Here is an 18,632-nt window from a genome sequence, read left to right on the forward strand (position 1 = left end):
ACCTGTTGCAAGTCTCAAGCCTAAACCACCGGCAGCACAGTAGCTGCAGTGGCGGGATCCAATGGCAGCACCGCGACCACGCGGTCACAGCAAAAGCACGATCACCATTTTGTGGATGTCTGTTTATAGCTTGGGTCCAAGGGGCCTGATGGAATAGACTTCTTCGCACTCGGTCGAAAAGTAAGCGTGGCTAGATTTTGTCGTCGCGATGCGCCTTCTAACCAATGCTCCCCATGTCGCATCTATTCCCTCTCAGTATCTTGACGACATGTCTTCAGGAGCCCTGCTACTTCTTCCCGGATCCTGGCTGCCATCAAATCCCACAAAAATAACAACAAGCCATTTTCTCTTGGCAGTCTCCTGCGTTAGCGCAGCTACAGCCGTAACTAACACGGTTGCGCTGCACTCATCCTCGGCTTTTAGCCAAATATCAATGAGCCCTTTGTGTGTGTGTCTGGCATGTTTGGCGCTGCGCTGTCATCCTCGAACCTATCGCCGTACATGGCGGGGTATACATACCCGGCGAGCTCTCCGCAGCCTCAAAGTACCATACATTGGCGAGACCTGCTCTCTCCAACATCGAACGGCAAGGCAAACAGCAACATCCGTGAGAGGTGCGGAGACTTGCCATTGACGCCCCCCTGCCAAACGAGCTCGCAGTCTGGCCGTTAAGCGCTGGTCAAAGCTTTGGGGTGGACGCAGCAAGAGATGGCTCAACTGGGGTTCCAAAACAACATGGTAATAGCGGAACCACGTTTCCGGATGGGAAACAACGTGCCCGTGGCTCAAGAGCAACCGTGGGCCGCCAGCTGGCCGAGGGTGGGAGGACCGGTTACAGAGCGTTCGGAGGGGAGGGAGCCTGATGGAAGATCCGCCCGGAATTACACTATGCCTCCTCCGGCCTCCAAATCAATATCGATTCAGCTAGCCTACTACCCGATTGGGCCTAGCACCGTTTCCAATTCTTTAGCTCTCTTTCCACAGAAACCAAAACAGCGTGCGACGGAAACTGTACCCATCAAGTCTAGGCTCAACAGATCGAGGGTGGTGGTACTGCGGGGGCAGGCCTACTCGGGCCCTAGTAGGGAGACCGCGTTGACGCACGGGTGAGTGCAGGGCGATTCGGACGGAGGCACCATGCCGGCCAGCAAGTAGCGCGCGTTCTGGCAGACGTTGGCGTAGGTACCCAGCCAGCCCTGTCGTGGAGGTCCTCGACGGGGCGAGCCAGGGGGCACGAAACTCTCGAGACTGGGATCTGGTCACTTTGTTGATCTCAAGATGTGTGGGACGGAATAATCATCCCTGCACACGGGTGCTTTTCCAGCGGATCGTAAGTTGCCCCTGGCCACCACAACCGTGGCCGACAGGCCGCGGAGCGCAACCAACGGCTGCTCTGGCGTGCGAGAGACGCTTTAGGATGCGCGGACTGCTGGGCGCAGTGGCCCAATCGAGGATCGGGCTGATACGAAGCTCGCCAGCGCCCGCAGCGAATCGAGTGGCCTTTGCCGATGCCAAATCCGGCTTTCGTCCGGCTTTCTCACACCCACAGGGTCTGCATGTTGCACACCATCGCGATATTTGCTCTCGTCGGCTGTCCCCTGCATCACATCCCCGCGAGCCATGGCCGTTTCCTGAATGGCAAGGCGTCGCCTCGGCGTGGTGCGAGAGGCGAAATCGTTTTGTCGGGTTGCTCCTCCGACGGCCGAATAACAACCAGCGACGGATGAAACTGGCAGTGGCAGATTGCCTGGCGTTGACTATGGGCCACAGCCTTCCGCGCCAATAACATCTCGCCCGGCTCCAAGAGACAAACAGCTTTTTAAGTATCGTAGTGTCACGTCACCATGAGAGGCATAGGTTCAGAACTTGGCTGGATTGGGGATCATTGGATATGCATAGGGGACATGGATGCTTGGTGCATACCAACAAGTCTTTCCTAGGGTCTGATGGCCTTCGTAAAATCGAATCCGGCGTACCACGACCGTCGACACCCGCCACTCTCAAAACCGGAGCCGCGGGTTCTTGACACCACGAGCAAGTGATCCGTGCAGCTTTGAAAAGATCCGAATATTCGACTCCAATGCGTGTCTCGTGAGAATGAAATACTCATCGCGCTTGTTCAAAGGTGCATCCCACCTTGGAAACAAGGTCAGCCGCTGCAGTTGCGTCCTATCTTTGGTTGCTCACCTGGGCGTACGAGGCGGTAGGCGGTTAGAGGCCGATGCCAAATACTGCCAAGTTTCGTGCGGCCGGCCACTTAAGAAAGCGAAGAGCGACGCAAACACCCATATCTGGGCATCTTCGAGAGTGTTTGCCTGCGCATAATCCTTCATAATGGCCAAAGCCAACTTCATGTACAGGGATGCATCTGTATCCCCGAGGGTCTGGTCCTCAGTAGTGAACGTTGAAACCCCTGCCGTCGGTTGTGAAAGCTGACCAAGGGCCATGATGACCAGCGCAAAGGCGTCTCTCCTGATGGGGAAGGACTTGGGTTGATTTTTCCATTTCTCAACGAATGTCAAGATGAGTTGAGCAGGTCTTGAAAGAGGCAGGCAGGGACAGATACTGAGTACGTGCCTACAAAAGGCATCAGCCAAGCCTATCGCAGTCGATTTACTATCCTTTGGACGGCAAATGGACACCAGAGCAGTGCTCAACGAAGTATCGCGTCCGTCATGATGTTGTCTACTCTTGCGAGAACTAGTGACCGCCATTGTGCACCTGACGCTGTGTTCAGCTGGGCCCAACAACGATGACTATTCATTGCGTATCTTGCTCATATCGGCCGGCGAAAGCTTGTTTTGGGGATTGACTCACTCGAGAGAAGGCTGCCTTGTGCCGGTTGTCTCTAGCGGGAAGTACAGCAATGGCGAGGGTGCCAAAGGTCATGGAGATGGAGACGTTTGAAGCGGGGTCTTCTTGCAATGCCCTCACGTGAGCGTACGACACGTGATGCCAAATCACATGAGCAGGCTTTCTTTTCCCAGGCAAACGACTTTTTGCTGGAGTGGCGCTCTCGCGGACCTGATAGGGTCGTAAGGACCATGCCTTCTCGAACAGGCATGCCGAACTCCTTTGTGCTTCGTTCTCGCAGGTGGGGTTCCAGAGTGCCCAATGAAAGAGAAGATGCCAAAGTGGGCTCGTCTCAATGATTGGAGATATGAGAAGAAACACGACGGGTGACCCTCTGTGTACATTTAAGTGGTAGATTAGACTCTGATTCATACCAAATGCCCCATGTGCCGTCTCCAGCGCCACGCAAAGACAACCCTTCGACGTGTCGAGGCTGGCTAGGTCGCTCCGGCGTCGGTCGGTTAAACATATCCTCCGACTTGGGTCTGCTGCAAGCTTAGACAAGTCGTCTTACTTGGTTGGTTAGGATGTGACCACGAACCTGACTGTCGAAGCACGTGACCTTCAAGCCACCTCGAATCAGGCTGCTGAACTCAACCGGTACGGAAGCGGATACATAGGATCTCCGACGAGAACCTTTTGGGGCCATGGAGATATGAGGAGACGAATCACGAATGACACAAGCGGACGAATTTCCCCGTGGATGCCCGAATGAGACTAGTGGATTGAGGAACACCAGAGCACTTTCTGGCTTATTCAGAACGTAATATACCGTGAAGTGGTCCTAGGAGTTACAGTTCTAGGGAGCTTGCGATACCCTTGACGTCACCCTGGCACGCGATCCCGTGACATAGGTACGCTTTCTCGAAATAGTACGTTGATTTCTGTGCTGACTTTGCTAGAGATTTCCTTACTGTTCCGTTCACTCATAATGTAGTACGCTCTATTCACTGCCAGCAAAGTAGATAAGGATCACCTATTTACTGTGTAGCTCTTCAACTTTGATGTGTTCGGACTCTTGTACCCCTTCATATGCCCCCCGACTACCCTGCTGCCTCTTTGAAGCCTCCCTCTCTGGGCCGGTTCGCCTGCGTTTGCCGAGAGAAGTTGCTGCTGCGGTGGATGTGTGATTCGCCTTAGCAGGGACGGCGTTCTGGGTCAACTTGGCTCTATCTCCGGCGACCGCATTTTCAAACAGTGCCGCATCCATCAATCCCTTAAGCACCTCATAACCGTTAAAACCTGCATCAAATGGGCCCCTCTCTTTTCCGCGGTTGCTGGCTGTCCCAGCTACAGAGACATCTTCGTCGGCAGCAGCAAAGCCATCGGCGATGGAAACAGTGGTAACGGCCCCATCAGCATTGGCTTCGCTGGTGCTGTCTTTGCTGTCATCGATGTCCTCAGTGTCGGCACCCCCGGTGCCTTCGTTGTTGGCTTCCCCGACGCTAGCCCGGCTGTCGTGGTGATCGGAGTCGAGTTGTTCGTCTGTGTCTTCCTCTGAGTCGTCGTCACTGCTAATGACGATAATGTTATCGTCAGAAACGGGGCAGCTTGCCGGAGTCGAATTGTGGAATGCCATTATTCCGAAGTACTGTGGATGAGGAACGAGAACGAGAGTTGGCAGCTGTAAGGGGAATGGTTGCCATTTATATACTATTGGGCTCGGAGGGACTGTCTGTCCGACTTCTTGCTCCAAGGTGGCAGACCCTTGCAGCCATACCTGTCATGCAGGAAATGAACGTTGGAAAGGATCCATCCTCGCGGTCAAAAGGTGCAGCTAACCATTAAACCTCGGACAACCCAGCGATCATACATATCCCGCCATCTTGTTCGCATGGGTAGCGGCCTCCGTCACTCCTGGTGCCAAATTTCCTCTCTTTGACTCGTCATGACTGGACTCGGTAAGGTCGCTTGGCCCTTTCGGCTTCCAGCTGTAGTAGCTGGTGCTTCGTGATGAGGCTTCTTTTCGCTCGTCTATCATGCTCAGTAAATGATAGATTTGATTAGCCACGCCGCAGACGGTTCCGCGCTCAATCGCCGTGTCACAAGAGTCCCCTGAAAGGTCTTTCCCTTATAGTGTTCCAGAAACCTGAGACTGTGATTCTCGGTGTTAGTGACGAGGCTGCATGATGAAGTAGGCACCCGATCTCAACGAGAATCTAGAGTTAACAAGTAGAGAGGGAGAAAAGAAGCCCTGCATTATTTCCCAGTGCAAAGTTGGGGCAAGTGGGTGCGAGTTGACAGATTTAGTAAATTAAAATGATGCCAAAAGTGCCAGAAACTCGCCAACTTATTCAGGGTTTCCGCCCTTTAATATAGTGACCATCGAACTTCTTTTTCAATTTCAGCATGTCTCCCTCTGCCTTCCATTCTTCCTTTGTGGTAGTGACTTCACCACCCTTCCAAGCAAACTTGTACCCACCAAGCATCCTTTTCTGGATCTTCACTTCTGTGTATTGCCTGCCACTCCTCTGCGCACTTCGAGAGGGGCCGGGATGGGATGTGTTCTCGATCTCAGGCTCGAGAGCACCCAAAGAGACGTCCGTTTCTGCTTCCTGATGCCGAAACCACCCCTGATTGGTGCCGAATTGGTGCGAGTACTCCGTCAAAGGGGGGCCAGGAGTAGCCCGCCTATCATCTTGTTCTTGTTGGGTTGATGAGTGCAGATACTGATCAGACTCTTCATCAACGCCAACTGGTTCATTTTGGGCGTCGGAGTCTTCCTCATAGGCTTGGTTGTCGTCATGTAGCTCGGCAGCTGGATCTCGGTGATAGTAGGATTCGTCCTCGCGGAGTAACTCGGCGTTTGTATTGTCATGATTGGAGTGTTGGTCCTCATCAAAGCTAGGATTCACAATGGTCGCGCCCGGGGGAACTCTTTTTGAGAGGACCCCAGAGGTGTTATGGATAAATCGGTGTCGGTCCTGTTGATTCCAACTGTCGAGTGGAGGGTAATTGCCTTCAATGTGGGTAACTCCACCAGCGGCCATCAAGCAAAGACAGAACAAAGCCATCTTGACAGTCAGCCTTCGTCTCCCTGAAGTAGACCAGGGAATTACTGCGTATTCTGGAGCTTGATAATCGATGTTCAAGAGGTTATTGTCAATGAAGGACTGGGCGCCAAAAGAGTCGAGAGACATGGCATCCATGATGGACGATAGGTCCGTCTCGCCTGAGGCGACCCTTTGATGAGAGGACTGCGGAATTCGGCTTGGACGAGAAGATGCGGATCCCAAGTCCACATTCTCTTTGGAAAAACGCAGAGCCACAAAATGCTGATCAGTGATGATGTAACCGTAGCGGCAACCTGAATCAGCTGCGTAGGTGTTGACCTGAGAAATAGGCAACGTCCATTGATATCGCTCGCTTTCGCTCTGTGACTGTTCCATCCAAGGTTGCCATTTTGCTGACAATTTGGTGTCACCGGGTAGAATGTTGTTGTATTTCCCTTCAAACAGATTGCTGACGGCGACCAGTCCCCAGTCTGGCGGGCCACTTCCATGGCACCAGCTGCCTGGACTTACGTAAAACACTTCCCGCGTCGAGTTCACGGCAGCAGCACGTTCCAGCGCTCGGTTAATGATCGGGAATAGGAACTTTTCCAGAAAATAATCAAGGCTGAGCTCATCCCGTATGTCGTGGTCAAAGTCGGATCCTGGGTCAACTACTGGTGGGTTTCTCCAGGATGCCATCAGTGGCCGTTGAAAGACGGACAAGAGAGTTTCGAATGTGAACTCGGTCCACGGCCGCCATGAATCAACACTTATCCAGTCTCTGCCGGTTGTGTTTGAACCTCCGCTGACAGAACTGGCATTTAGCCACGGGTTCGGCATTTGAAGCACGTCGAGAACAGTCTCAGCCATGGTAGACCGGGGTCAAATGGATTGATATCAATAGTTGTTGGGTACACTTGTTGCCCAGGGAGCTTCGAGGTGCCCTCTTTATAAGCCATACGGGAATAGGAACCGGTGACGTCGATCTCGGTCATTGGCTGTTGATCCAGAAGTAGCATGTACAGGCCGGATCATTGCTGTATCGCGGATTGGTGCTCTCGAATATACCTACTGCCGCTCGTGGGGCATGTATGCTGCAGCTGGCATATAATCGGGGCCCGAAAAGACTTTCTGTGCTCCTTCTACTTTAGGCCCAAGAACTTTGCACCATGGCATAAGCGCAATCTCCCATGACGTTTTGGGCCACCCTTGTATGAGACTCGGCTTAACGTGTCACCGGTACCCGACGGGTCCAAATTCACACTTAAACCAACCACTAGCCGGCCTAAGCTTGAACAACTACATTTCACCAAAAACAGACAAACACCATCCATCTATTGTATCCTCATTTGCCTTATGGATGCCTCTCCATCTTTTGGGAGACGCTGCCAAAAAGCGAAGGCAGTGCCGTTTCTTGACTCTCAGCCGATGACTGGGGATCTCCTATGCTCTTGGAGGAACTTTTGCCCTCCGCTTCTCAGACAGTTCGATCCTCAAGCCAAAATCGTCTGGAAAGAGCAAGTGGGCCACGGACTAGACGGAATCGTTTGGAAAGCCGAATTCAACGGTCGGGGCTGTGCTGTGAAAGTGGTGAGCACCTCCGTCGCCCCCGCACATCGTGTCGACTTTAATCGGGTCACAGTTTTGGGACAATACCCCTCCAGAGGGCAATCGTTACTGGGCCCTCCAACGAGAGTGTCATAATGCCGCATTGCTCCAAATGATCCAAGCCGCAAGTAAAAACCCCGATGAGCCCGTACACCTGAACCCCAAGCCAAAGACAAAGAAACACGCCCTTCTCAACCTGCAAGCTTTCTCGGATGAGGGCCGCAGCCGAGGAAAGCTGAAGCAGTTAACCAACGCGGTCTCTTGTACTTCTAACCCAACAATCAAGCAGTGCTTTGGCTGGATAAAAGTCGATGGCCAAAAGCTGTGGGACCTAGGTCCCAAAAACAGCCCGCCAAGTGCCACCTTGGATGGTATCAGAAGGGACATACAGCCACACGAGAGTTATCACGCTATTGTATACGACTTTGTCCCCGAATGTCAGTCCCCTCTGGACAACAATCTAATTCAAGCTCAGCTGGACTTCTTCTATCAAGTCGGCTTTTGTTTGACGGTGCCAATGCGAATAGACAACTGGAAAGGAGGTGGGGTTTTGATTGATATGGCAGATCTCATATGTCCTTGGCACGCTGGTTGGTCTGAAACAATGTATCGCCGGCGTCTAGCGGAGGAGCTTCAAGGCGAAGTACATTGATGAAGGCAAATCTTGATAGTATCGAAGTACAATCGTGCTGATGCCTCATCATGAACAGTACAACACAGGGTCCGCAAAACAATGGGTCGTGTATTGCATATGCCCGGGAAGGCTATCCGTTAAAAGGCAAGGATGCACAGAGGCTTTTTTGCCCGCGCTACTACGGAATATGTAGGCAAAGTGCCTGAAGCAGGGTTTAGTGTATCCGTAACTCAGCAACAGTTCTAGTCTAGCTTACTATGTACTTCGAATTCAGGCTGCAGTCTTCATTGGGCAGGGTACGAGCTAAAAGTGTATGTATTACAAATCCACATCTCCGCAAATACACACCACTTCCTGCTGTGCTAGGGTGTGCCGACGACGCTTGACGCGAGCGCCCTCGACCCCGATACTCAGGCCAAGGAGCGGCCAGAGCGGGCGACACATTGCACTCCGACGCGAGATCATTCAGGTACGGAGTACCTTAGAATCGCACCCTCGACGGGCGTTTCCACATGTCCAAGTCAAGCAGTCACTCCTTCGAATGGAAAGGTACTTCGGTTCTCTAATTACAGTATGCCCATGCTAACTCGCTCTATTCTCGGTCGCACAGCATGCAGACTTCGGCGGATCATGATTGGAGAAAGGCCAACTCTCACAGTCAGATGTGAATGCTCTCAGGTTCACACCCAGAGCCTACAACTATGTTCCGGAACAGGACATCTCAGCAGCTTTGGGCTGCATAAACATTGAGGATGTGTGCCCAAGACGAAGCGATATATGCGCATAGCTGTACAGTGGTGCTACGAGGCACAATGTCCCCGTTTCGGCGGGGTGGGGGAATGACACCAGCTCAAAGGGCAGTTCTACCGAGAATGCACCGACCGCCCATTCCACTGGCGTCATTTTCAGTGAGCTTTAGTGACAGAGCAGGCTGAACTGGAAGCAAGCGTTCCTTCGCACCATGGCACCCGACGCCCTTGTTCCTAACCCCTCATGACGGTGCCTGGCAACGGTGAGAGGACGCACTTGAATGGTCAGCTTCAGGAAGCACGCTCCCTGACTGTTCTTCGACAACCCGCGCCACTTTGTTGCCCTGATCAACAAGAAAGGCACCGAGGAAGACCTCCTCTTGATCCAAGGACGCAACATCATCCAGCGAATAGCGATTGTCGTGCTGGATGGGAAAAGATCGAGTCTTATCCCTCAATGGGATGTCTGTTTTATGTGTGCTTATCGTCACTGGTTTGTGCATGTGATTGAACATGGTTCTTACGCCCTTCTGCCTCGACGAAGTTGTGAATGCAACAATAAGTAAAGAACAATAAGGCTTGCCTGCCTTTGGAAATGGAGGTCCTGAATTGCCAGTTACGAAACCTGCCACATCAGGTGATTCTCGGCCACGTCATCCCTTGCCGTTTTGGCCTACCATAGATAAGCGCCTGCCCCGCCTCACGCGCCGACATACAGAACGGTGCCAAAAGTCTGCCTTCAACTAGCAGTGCGCCACACAAAACCCACTAACTTACTATTTACGCAAGCTTAATTATCTCAAGAACTTAAATATTAATATAACAATAAAAAAATTCTAAAAATCATTAACTTATAAAATATACTAAAGTTATTTTTTATATATTTATTTATTTAAGTAATTCAGTGTGAGTTATAGTAATATAAAATAATAAAAGTAAAGTAAATAAAACCGCCTCTACGTAGTGCAGTGTGATTAGCACTGAAAGCATTCTATAAACTAAGTTACTGTATTAAAAATAAATACTAATCCGACATTTCTCTACAGTCATCTAGTAGTCTAGTCACGTGTTAAGGCGACCCTGTGTATTTAAACGGGCTCGCTGTGTCCCTCCACTTAGGTGTTACGGCCAGCTAGTCGTAATGAGGGTTTGTGTTAACAGAAGTCGGGGCTGCGATACTCGTAAACAGTAATCGTTATTGGAATAGCTTCGGAGAAGCTATTGTCTGTAAGTCGTGAGGTGGGTAAGGCTTCGGTGATCAATCGTAGTCTTGTCAAGTGAGTTCTCAGTGAAGATAGCCGAAAGCGATCGTGAGATCTGATACGAAGTTAATTGCTGAAGAAGCTATGGAAGTCTGTCCTCGAGCCCGACTCGGGCCATCCTATACACAAGTCCTGATCGTGAACATATCCTTTGTGATGTTCTGTTCACTACTGTCCGACCGTTCGCCGAACGGTCGTCCGTCCCACATTTCCACGATCGTCCGTCTCACTCATTCGCGGGCGTCCGTTCCTTATCTTATCGTGTGATCGTGGTCACGTGACATGTATATAGTTCTTCCGTCCCGAGGGGAGTCGTCTGTGTTCTCACTGTTGCATATATGGTGCGGTAGCCGCCGCAGGTCCTGTGGGTCAGGGCTCTGGTCCGGCAATCCGTGTTGGGTCGTAACATTAGGAAGGACAACAATAAAAATACATACATCACAATACGTATCTTGCTTTTCGCTTTGCTCTTCCGTATTGCTCCTCCGTATTGCTCTTCAATCGCCTCACTCTTTACGACCAACACGCCTAACCCGTGTACCTACCCGGTTAGCCTACAGTCTTACCCCCTCTGTCAGAGGTGCCCTCTGCCAGGGAGACTGTGTTAATTAAGACGCTTATTATAATCTTATATAATTTATTAAAATTTAAACAAAATAACCATAAACCTCTCTATATGTACAGTATTAGCTAACATATTTTTCTATATTTTAATTTTTGAATCAAAGTTATATTTGTGATTCAATTTACTATTATCATTAGGGGATTTTCGGTGGGATACTGTGCGTTGAACGCGAACTTGTGGCACCCCACTGTACTTGGAAGTCCCCTGTGCGCTTTTTCTTTCTCACAGCATTGCCTTGCGCTATCTTCCTGTTTCGCCAACCTCACCCACCTCCGCCATCTACCACGACGTTTACCCTTCGTCAAACTCAATTCCGCTCCCACTCGCGACAGTAGACCACAATAAACAACAAAATCCCCCAAGGATAGTTAGGGTCGGCGGTTGGATTGTTAAGATATCACTTTTCGCTACCTGCACCTGATGTGCCAGTCAGGTGCAGCATACCCTGCCCCTGTGTTCTACTTTTGGAACGGTGTTGCTGATTTCCTCAGCGTTTGCCGTTGATGGCATCTAGTCTACCCCTCGTCTGCCGCGTTGCGCCTTGCCGATCCCGTCGAAGTCCAAGTCGGGAATTCCAATTGCCCCGACGAAACGCTTAGCCTACCCCTCGGACGAGAGCAAGATTAAACTGGTGGAGGGAGCCAGGGCAATCAGCAGGGCCAGAAACGAGAGTAAGGCCACACTCTTGGTGACGGCGCCGAGTGTGATGAGAATCTCGCGGGTTGAGGGGGACCGGAGGCTCGACGGCGATCTCCTTCCAGAGGAGGAGAGGAAAGAAGAACCTTTCCACCTTCCGGAGGAGTATACGGAATGGGCCCGCGTGTTCGACGTAAGCCTGGCGGCGAAACTCGCGGGAGACGAAGGGCGGGCCCACGCCATCGGCTTAGACCCAGGAGAGCAGCCGCCATTCGGCCCCATCTAGCCTTAGCGGAGAAGGAGCTGAAGGAGCTGAGGGAGTACATCGCGATAGCCCTGGCACGAGGGTGGATTCGCCATTCCAAGAGCCCTGCTAGGCCGTCGGTCCTCTTCATCCCTAAGAAGGGGGGTAAGCTGCGCTTATGCGTAGACTGCCGGGGGCTTAGCAAGGTTACCGTCAAGAATTGGACGGGGAGGCAGAGTGGTTCACCAAGCTGGATCTCAAGTACACGTACCACCGGGTGATAATCAAGGCCGGCGATGAGTCGAAGACAGCGTTCAGGACCAGGTACGGCCACTACGAGTACAGGGTCATGCCGTTCGGCCTGGTGAACGCCCCCGCAACCTTCCAGGCCTACGTCAACGACGCCCTGGGGGACCTGGCGGACATCACCTGCACCGTGTACCTCGACGATATCCTGATACTCACGAAGGATGAATGGATCACGCGGACGCAGTCAAGGCGGTGCTCAGCCGGTTAGCAGCGGCTGTACACCAACCCGGAGAAGTGCGTCTTCCATACCCAGACGATCGAGGTCCTGGGTTTCGTCGTTTCCCAGAAGGGCATCGAGATGGAAAGGGAGAGAGTAGACGCCATCGTGGAGGGGCCGGTACCAACCGGCGTGAGAGGCATATAAGTCTTCTTGGGATTCACGGGGTTCTACAGGAGGTTCATCAAGAACTCATCAAGGGCATGTGCTCCTTTGACCGACAGACTAACCCCAAAGGTGAAGAGGGAGCCGGTGATGACCGACTCGGCGCGGGAGGCGCTCCATACGCTGCAGGAGGCTTTCATAGAGGCCCCGATACTGAAGCACTTCGACCCGGCGCTGCCGATCCCGGTAGAAACAGACGCATCGAACTTCGCAATCGGGGGGGTCCTGGCACAACTCTACGAGGGAGTATGGCACCCAGTGGCTTCCCTCTCGCGGAAACTGCGAGGAGCGGAGCTCAGATATGGGGCACCGGAGGCAGAGCTACTGGCGATCCGAGAGTCCGCCATACACTGGCGGCACTACTTGCTATACTCGCAACACCATATTACCTTTTTGACCGACCACCTGGGCCATAGATAACTGACGACGAAGCCGTAGCTGAACAGCCGCCAGGCCAGGCCACCCCAAGATATGGCGTTGTTCGACTTCGAGATCGACCGTAGGCCGGGGAAGGACAACGAGGCCGACGGGCTGTCCAGGCGGCCGGACCACCGACCCTCACCACCGGAGGAGAAGGAGGCCAAGAACGCGTTCCTGGACGACTATTCAGGACGATTCAAGGGGAGGAGAGCGGCGCCAATCCGCCGTTTAACAACCCCAGAGGGAGTGGTAGAGGGACTCACCTGGGACGGAGAGGTGAAGGCGGCCCAGAAGGAAGACGCCACGATAAATGGGGATCGGTGGAAGAAGAATACTATCGGCCTTCCACGAGGAGCCAACCGCGGGCCACCTGGGGATGACCAGGACCCTCAAACGCATGGGAACCTCGTGATTTTGGACGTCGATGAGAAAGGACATACAGGAGTATGTAAAGACCTGCGCTACGTGCCAACGGACGAAACCAAGGCACCACCTCCCCTGCGGCAAACTCGCGTCACTACCGCCGCCCCTGGGAGCATATCACCCTAGACTTCATCACGAAGTTACCATCGAGCAAGGGATTCTCGGGGAAGTCATACAACAGCCTTCTGGTGGTAGTGGACAGACTAACGAAGTATGCTCTCTATATACCGACGAGAGCAGTTGGCCAAATTGAAAGGCAGAACCAAAAAGTCGAGCACTTTCTGCGTACCTTTTGCAACCTCGAACAAGACGACTGGGCGAAGTGGCTACCTATGGCGGAGTACGTTTACAACACGGCCTGGCATAGTGGCATCGGGGTGTCACCAGCGGAGGCGCTGATGAGCATAACCCGCTTGGACCCAACGAGGTTAAAGGAGGAAGCCAGCAGATGATCCGACAGCGGCAGAAAGGGTGGGCCAGCTGAAGAGCCGCCAGGCCGCCCAGGCTACACTGAGGAACAGCAATCGCAACTATGAAAAGTGGTATGATAAGAAAAGGTTGGACGTCAAGTTCACGGTGGGAGAGAAAGTCCTGCAATTGAAAAAGAAGATCAAGCAGCGGAGGCCATCTTAGAAACTGTCGGACAAGTACTTGGGGCCGTTCGCGCTTCCTACTCCATCATCAGCAGGTCACACCTCCGTCTCACAGCAGGATGGTGATGTCGTCACTAGCTGGAGGAAACAAGGTCGCAGGGCAATCGAAGACACCTGCGGGAGCCATGGTCGTCGCTGGCCTAAAAGACGACGGTCACGAGATGCCAACATCCAGACAGAGTCATCGGCTCTGCCAGCCAGGACTTTACGCGCCTTAGCGTTTCGAGGGTTGAAAGACAAGCCAGGCAAGAACACATTATGGATCATATAACGCGCCCCGACGTCGAGCTCGTAGGCCGTGCCGCCGTTGACCACCCGCGTCACTGTCTGGTTGAGGTTCTTCCCCACTGTCCAAGGGAGCGGCGGAAACTCGATCGGGGAACTGGGATTTGGGCTTGTTCTGGAGTGGGTGTGTGACTTGGAAATTACTTGATGGAGAATCGAAACCGTTCTGAGTCGTTTGCCTTGAGCCTTGCTCAATTAAGATTACTCGGTTCCTTTGCCTCCATTATTTGTTCAGTCTTGGGTCTATAAACGCGATCCCTGTATTTTTGATCCATTAATGTTTTTTTTTTTTTTTTTTCAATCGGGAACTTGTGCTTCTAAAGACTAAGGATTGTTTTGTGTTGGTCATCCGGCGACTCACAGCGGCCCCACATATCGGTTTCCTCTGCGCCACGCCGTCGCCTGGACCTCGCTAACTGCTTTGCAACTCGCCTGGTCTGGAGGACATACCCGGTGTCCAGTTCCCCCCTTTGTCTTGCAAGCCGAATCTGCCTTGAAACTTGTAAAAAGAACCGGTGAATCTTCTGTGTGTTTCTTGCAGGTCGGCAGGCACGTGTGGCAGCAGTTGTCCGCGTCTGCGGAGCTTTCATCTGATGGCTCGAGGCTCCCTTGGTAGTTGCCGCTGTATTCTCCTTCTCCGTTTCACCCCATGTCTCCACTTCCAGTCTTTCCCGACCAAGAATGGTGTCGCTTGACCGTCCTTCCATTTCACCCAGCTCGCTGTCGCCATATGACCCAAGCGAAGGCGCGAAAGCCTCCATCTCAAACAGGTCCTGCAAGCCATCCTCTAGCAAATCAAAGAAGGAACTTTCTTCGCCCGCCCCAGTCGCCCCGGCAGTGTCAGTGTCAATCATGACATAGTCCTCCATCATGCCGTTAACATCGTGGTTGAACAGTTCTGTATCAGTAGATAGCTCATGTTCTGCCTGGTTCTTGGTGTCTTCGTCTAAATGGGCGTCTTCCTGCTGGGCGTCAGACGCGGTGCCGCCGAAAACGACGGCGCCGTCTCCATCGGCCTCGATTTCGTGGGGAGCATCGGCATCGGCATCTTCACTTGTGACTTCATTCGCCGTTGCGTCTGCAACGGTATTGGGCTCTTCATGCATGATGCTTCCGAACTCCCCCACGTTGATTTCGGTGGTCTCCACCGGAATCTGACTGGATTCGGGAGCGGTTTTCTTCCGTCGACGGCGTGTGACCCGGCGTTGGCCTCCGGTTCCGCGCTCGCCGTTGGCGAGTTCCGCCAGCTGGTTCAGATGCATGTCAGTTCAGACCATCCATTCGAACGCCAGAAGAATTGTCTGCTGCCAAGGCCTACAAAATGGTTCACGTCGGGAATACTTTGGCCCTCGGGTATGTAGACAGCCCCGTCTAATTGACCGTAAGTAGGATTGAAATGGATGACGGCCGAAAACACTCCGGCCCCCTGGCCCAGCTGCACGGCTTTCCGTTTCGCGCTTCCCCCACATTTTCGGACCTTCTCTTTGGCCTTTTTGTCGTATGTAAAAACGACCTCGCCCGACACCACGGGGGCCATGGTCTCGTGACTTGCGTGATATCAGCGGAATACGGATTCGAATGCGATCTGAGGCATCACGGTGTGGCGAGACTACATGTCGTGATGTGACTGCATCGCCCTCAAGTACGACTTATGTCGGACGGAAGCCATCATACGCAATTGACACAGCTAGAATAAACTCTTTGCTTGTCCTTGTGAATCGAGCCATCGTTCGGGACTATGTGGCTCGTAACTTGACGTCAATCGAGACGACACAAGTTGACCTCAATCCAGACGATCATTAGGCATTCACTTTGGTACCTCCAAGATCTGAATGCCGCTGTCGAAGTGAAAGAGACATCCAAAAACGCTTCTGAGAGACTTGGATTGACGAACATCACGGGTTAAGCTTTGAACACTTGTAGCGAAAATCGGTGGCCAGATTATACGATCCCAGACCGATGAGGACCAGACGCTTATTGATCTGCGACAGCACTATACGGCGGCTTTCGACCTTCCATTTTGATAAAGCCACCAAGAAGCACTGATCAGTGCTCGGGAAAAGCAAAGCACCTCAACAATCAGCAACCAGGATGTTTTGGGAGCTTATTTTTGCTTCGACGAAGTAGCGTCCGCCTCCAATTATCAATGCACGCTGATTGGCGAGCAGGAGCAGCTAAAAGTGGCCGCGCTCATAAAACGTGAAGAACACTAACCGCAAACTGTCTTCAATTGCAACTATTCGCTTTTGACGATTCTTGCCAACCGAATGTCGTGTACTATTATCCATGAGTAGCTTCGATGAGATATGATCAAGCCAAGGAAGCCAATTTCAGTGGTAACCATGCTGGAGCTGATTGTCGTCGTCGATGTCTTACATAGCATCCATTGTTCCAGCCCATCTAAACGTAGCCCATTCGTCTGCCTTTGCAATTCAAACCATCACGCACGGTTTCCTGATTATACAAAATTACAACGTTAAAGTGACCCCGCCGCGTTGTCGCGAATACATAAACCCATAGGGCGGGCTTCGAATGAATTTGCAAACAAGACTAGGTTGCAATCAATCCCCTTCCGCACGCGAACCTCGAGTTCCAATAACCATCGCAATATTTACACAATCACTGTATCCCACTAGTGAGCAAAATCAACACCCTTGGCAGCCGTTATGGCTTTATAATGTCAGGCCCGATGTTGCCGAAACTTGGTGAACCTTCTTCGCTTCGAGACGAGAAAGACACTCACAAAACCTCTGGCACGCGTGGCAGAGCTACGCGATCCTCGGCGTCAGAGGCAATGAGTCGTCGGAGAACTCGACCCTGTGCCGCTAAGACAAACACATCGCCCTACCGAAGGGAAAAGGGAAATTCGATGCATCCAACGGTTGGCATGTCTCCTTAGCAAGAGCTGGCATCAATGCCTTGCTTGGATAAGGGTGTCACAGGCTTGATGTCCTGCTTTCTTTTATCGGGGATGAAAGACCGACGTGAAACAAGAATCCAATACACGATACCGGCGACGAGAAACAAAATGCAGGCTACGAAGTCGCTCGGCTTTGGCGGGTCTCGTTCGCCCACCAAGCGGCGTTGCGGGCTCGCTTTCATCCTCGGTGTCTTCCAATCCCAACCTGTTGCCGGCATTGCTGCATGTTCAGAAACGTGGCTAGCTGAACGATAACACTCAGGGGTAAAGGCCATTTACCAATAGGTTGACCGGATGTGTGAATGGGGCACTTGATACCAAATTGACGGCCTCTTGCCACAACGGGTCTGGTGGTTTCGCAAGAGGGTCGTTGACGGATTCGATGCTGGCACCGAATAGGGGTAAAGGGGTAAAGGCCAGCACATATAAAGGCCGCGAATTGATCGACGCAAGGCCTCAGCGAACAATCATCAACACCTAATGCGAAACGAAGCAGCATTTCAGCAGCAATATGTCTATCTCCGACAGCTCTGACAGCAATAAAAACCAAGGACGCGGAGCATATGATACCACGGGCATTCTGAAGCCACCGCCCCTTCCAAAGCCTAGATAGAAGATGACGAGGTTAGTTCTATCGAAGACCTTACATTTTACCCAGTCTGACGCCGCGCAGTACAACACAGGCCAATATAAGAAATCTCAAAGATACATGGACTATCGTTTACGATAGTCTTGGACCATTCGGGAGTAGATCGGTCACGAGGAGAGATAATTTTCTATTCAAAATGTCGATCCCAGTTTTTAATAGGATAACATAATCATCGACCATACAATTCAGTCAGAGACATGCGTATAAGCTGATGATTTCAATTGCTGCTCGATATATTACTTTTATCACGTGCCTTCTGACTGATTCATCCGTTTATCTGAGCCGGGATGGTGAAATATCCTGTGTTCTCGCCGGGCCAGCCGGTGAGCCCTAGTTCCCTCCGTTCGGACAGAGCTCTGGAGAGAAGAGCACTTCAAGCTTCTGAATCTCAATAAATGGAAACAACGTTACTCAGTCAAGGTATTCGTAGTGTTATTGATAGCATCGAGCTAAGAGAAGCTGATCTGAGTGGCCATCTAGCGCACCATGCATGCAACATTGCCAGGAAGAGCAAGGTTGGTCTATCCAAGACGGTCCCAAAAAGATACAGCGAGGAAAAAAACGAACAAGGCTGAAAAGTGACTACAGCTGGCGCCATGTGAAGTGGCTGCGCTGACGGGGATCGCCGCGGTCGTGTGCATTGTGGGTCTATGGTATGTCCAAGACGGCTCCACGTTATCAGCAGATGTCATTGTCGTGATACTGGTGATGGTGCTGATGTTCGATGAATTGTGATCGATGGTCGCGTTCCAGAATCGATGGGTAGATGCTAGCGTGTCCTGAAGTGAAGTTGTACGAGCCGCTGTCGAGGTTGACGCGTCGTTCTCCGTGGCCCACGTGCATATTCGAGGTAGCTCAGTCACTGTGCTCGACGACGACTGGACGGTACTGACCCTCGGAGATGCAGTGTACACATTGGCAAACGCCCAGATCTCCATGGCGAGGTATTCGAATTGGTTCAACGAATATACAACAAGGTTGCAAAGC

At 52.1% G+C, this 18,632-nt stretch overlaps 5 protein-coding genes across 5 annotated transcripts; 1 reads left to right on the plus strand and 4 right to left on the minus strand.

The window, feature by feature from the left end:
- Positions 1–1,067: 1,067 nt before the first annotated feature.
- Positions 1,068–2,889, minus strand: CORC01_13289 (uncharacterized protein; the record flags this gene model as incomplete). The annotated part of the gene is made up of 4 exons (XM_022624906.1): positions 1,068–1,255; positions 1,311–1,552; positions 2,188–2,507; positions 2,818–2,889. 4 exons carry the CDS (start codon positions 2,887–2,889, stop codon positions 1,068–1,070), a joined length of 822 nt encoding a protein of 273 aa, XP_022468597.1.
- A 2,258-nt stretch (positions 2,890–5,147) lies between these two features.
- CORC01_13290 (uncharacterized protein) lies at positions 5,148–6,716 on the minus strand (the record flags this gene model as incomplete). The annotated part of the gene is made up of 1 exon (XM_022624907.1): positions 5,148–6,716. The coding sequence occupies one exon, from the start codon at positions 6,714–6,716 to the stop codon at positions 5,148–5,150; it is 1,569 nt and encodes a 522-aa protein (XP_022468598.1).
- A 6,050-nt stretch (positions 6,717–12,766) lies between these two features.
- CORC01_13291 (uncharacterized protein) lies at positions 12,767–13,264 on the plus strand (the record flags this gene model as incomplete). Its single annotated transcript, XM_022624908.1, has 1 exon — positions 12,767–13,264. One exon carries the CDS (start codon positions 12,767–12,769, stop codon positions 13,262–13,264), a length of 498 nt encoding a protein of 165 aa, XP_022468599.1.
- A 1,129-nt stretch (positions 13,265–14,393) lies between these two features.
- On the minus strand, positions 14,394–15,613 carry CORC01_13292 (uncharacterized protein; the record flags this gene model as incomplete). The annotated part of the gene is made up of 2 exons (XM_022624909.1): positions 14,394–15,323; positions 15,395–15,613. 2 exons carry the CDS (start codon positions 15,611–15,613, stop codon positions 14,394–14,396), a joined length of 1,149 nt encoding a protein of 382 aa, XP_022468600.1.
- Positions 15,614–18,166: 2,553 nt separating this feature from the next.
- On the minus strand, positions 18,167–18,583 carry CORC01_13293 (uncharacterized protein; the record flags this gene model as incomplete). The annotated part of the gene is made up of 1 exon (XM_022624910.1): positions 18,167–18,583. One exon carries the CDS (start codon positions 18,581–18,583, stop codon positions 18,167–18,169), a length of 417 nt encoding a protein of 138 aa, XP_022468601.1.
- Positions 18,584–18,632: the final 49 nt, after the last annotated feature.

This window comes from Colletotrichum orchidophilum (genome assembly GCF_001831195.1).
Source record: "Colletotrichum orchidophilum strain IMI 309357 chromosome Unknown Scaffold_184.1, whole genome shotgun sequence".
In the NCBI taxonomy this organism is placed as follows: domain Eukaryota; kingdom Fungi; phylum Ascomycota; class Sordariomycetes; order Glomerellales; family Glomerellaceae; genus Colletotrichum; species Colletotrichum orchidophilum.